The sequence below is a fragment of the Rhineura floridana genome, chromosome 5 (assembly GCF_030035675.1).
Source record: "Rhineura floridana isolate rRhiFlo1 chromosome 5, rRhiFlo1.hap2, whole genome shotgun sequence".
NCBI classification, from domain to species: domain Eukaryota; kingdom Metazoa; phylum Chordata; class Lepidosauria; order Squamata; family Rhineuridae; genus Rhineura; species Rhineura floridana.
The window spans coordinates 52,390,005-52,391,882 of NC_084484.1; the positions used below are offsets into that span (position 1 = coordinate 52,390,005).

The window sequence follows — 1,878 nt, forward strand, 5'->3', positions numbered from 1 at the left end:
AGACCTAGGGTGTCTTTTGGAGTGCTCAGCTGTATATTTGTAAATAAATACAAATATTACACAAAACATCAACAAGCTTCCAAATACAAATCAAACCAGGTAAATGCTATATGACCCTAGAACTTCTCACTAGTCAAGAGAAGTGGGTGAGCATAAAAAAATCCTTCTAAAAACCTGGTTTTTGAACATCAGTGTTTCACCACATTCACATGATAAGCAGAGTCATACCTTGATTTCCACTGGCTGAATTTTACAAGATAGGTTTAAACAAACAAACAAATCTAAACAATTTGTGATTGAACAAATTAAACAATGTTAGTTTATTTATTTATTTATTGCATTTGTATACTGCCCCATAAACGAAGCTCTCTGGGCGGTTTACAACAATTAGAAACATTAAAAACAAATATACAAATTTAAAAACACATTTTTAAAAAGCAATTTAAAAACACATGCTAAAATGTCTGGGAGAAGAGGAAAGTCTTGACCTGGCACCGAAAAGATAACAGTAATTGCACCAGGCACACCTCGTCAGAGAGATAATTCCATAATTTGGGGGCCACCACTGAGAAGGCCCTCTACCTTGCTGCCAGCCTCCCAGCTTCTCTTGGAGTAGGCACCCGGAGGAGGGCCTCTGATGTTGAGCATAGTGGATGGGTGGGTTCACGTTGGGAGAGGTGTTCCATCATGTATTGTGGTCCTAAGCCATGTAAGGCTTTATAGGTTAAAACCAGCACCTTGAATTGAGCTCAGAAACATACAGGCAGCCAATGCAAGCGAGCCTGAATCAGTTTTATATGTTTGAACCGTCTGGTCCCCGTTGCCAATCTGGCCGCTGCATTTTGCACAAGCTGCAGTTTCTGAACTGTCTTCAAAGACGGCCCCACGTAAAGTGCATTGTAGTTGACATCATCTGCCTTTTAATCAGTTATTAATCAGATTTAAATAACTTTCCATATTGCCAAAACACTAGTATGGGTAGTATATATTCAGTCTTCATCACACGCTTGGTGAAAAGGCACACCCAGTTGAGTAAACAGCAAATGGAGAAGTTTGCGTCCAAGTTGATGACTACTTTGTTTGAGAAGTACAAGGGCCACTGGTACCCTGACAATCCCTCAAGAGGGCAAGCCTTTAGGTGTATAAGGATAAACCAGTTCCAGGCAAGAGACCCTCTACTGGACCAGGCATGTTTGGAGAGCAATGTGGACTTTGACAGCCTTGGCTTACCAAAGGAGATTACCATTTGGGTCGATCCATTTGAAGTAAGCTGCAGATATGGTGAGAACAACCCCCCTTTCACAGTGGCTCACTTTGAAGGCAGCACAGAGCACCATGACATCCCTCAGCGCATCAGGCAGGCTGTGGACAAGGCAGAGATGCTGGATTGCCCCTCCAGCACCTTCTCTGATGAGGAGAGCTCTGCTGGAGAGCCCAAAAGCATCCCCACCATCAGCAACCCGAACAGTGTCTACCAGGGTAAGAACCAGAAGAAGTTCATCAAACCTTTGTCTCTGAGCCGCTCAAGATGGGATGGGTAAAGTGGATTTCAAATGGATCTTCTCAATACTTCTATGTATTTAAATATATCCTGCCTTTTCCAAGCAAGGTACAACAGGGATACAGTTTAAATAAGTTAAAGTTAGCCATAAACTCAGAACAACTTAAAATTAGGTTCTGTGGGCTCTGCAGTTATTGGTGGTGATTTTAATGTATTAATGTCTTTATGTCTATTGTTCATTGTAATTTTATACTTCTGATTGTACGTCGCCCAGAGTGGTTGGATATCCTCCCAGATGGGCGACTAATAAATCCAATAAATAAATAAATAAATAAATATATTCAGTATTTTTAAAATAGTGAAGAAGAGTAGAATAC

General features: G+C 40.9%; 1 protein-coding gene across 1 annotated transcript; it reads left to right on the plus strand.

Annotated features, from left to right (window-relative positions):
- Positions 1-974: 974 nt before the first annotated feature.
- Positions 975-1,541, plus strand: LOC133386057 (maternal B9.15 protein-like). Its single transcript, XM_061629681.1, has one exon. It carries the CDS (start codon positions 975-977, stop codon positions 1,539-1,541), a length of 567 nt encoding a protein of 188 aa, XP_061485665.1.
- The last annotated feature ends 337 nt before the right edge of the window (positions 1,542-1,878 follow it).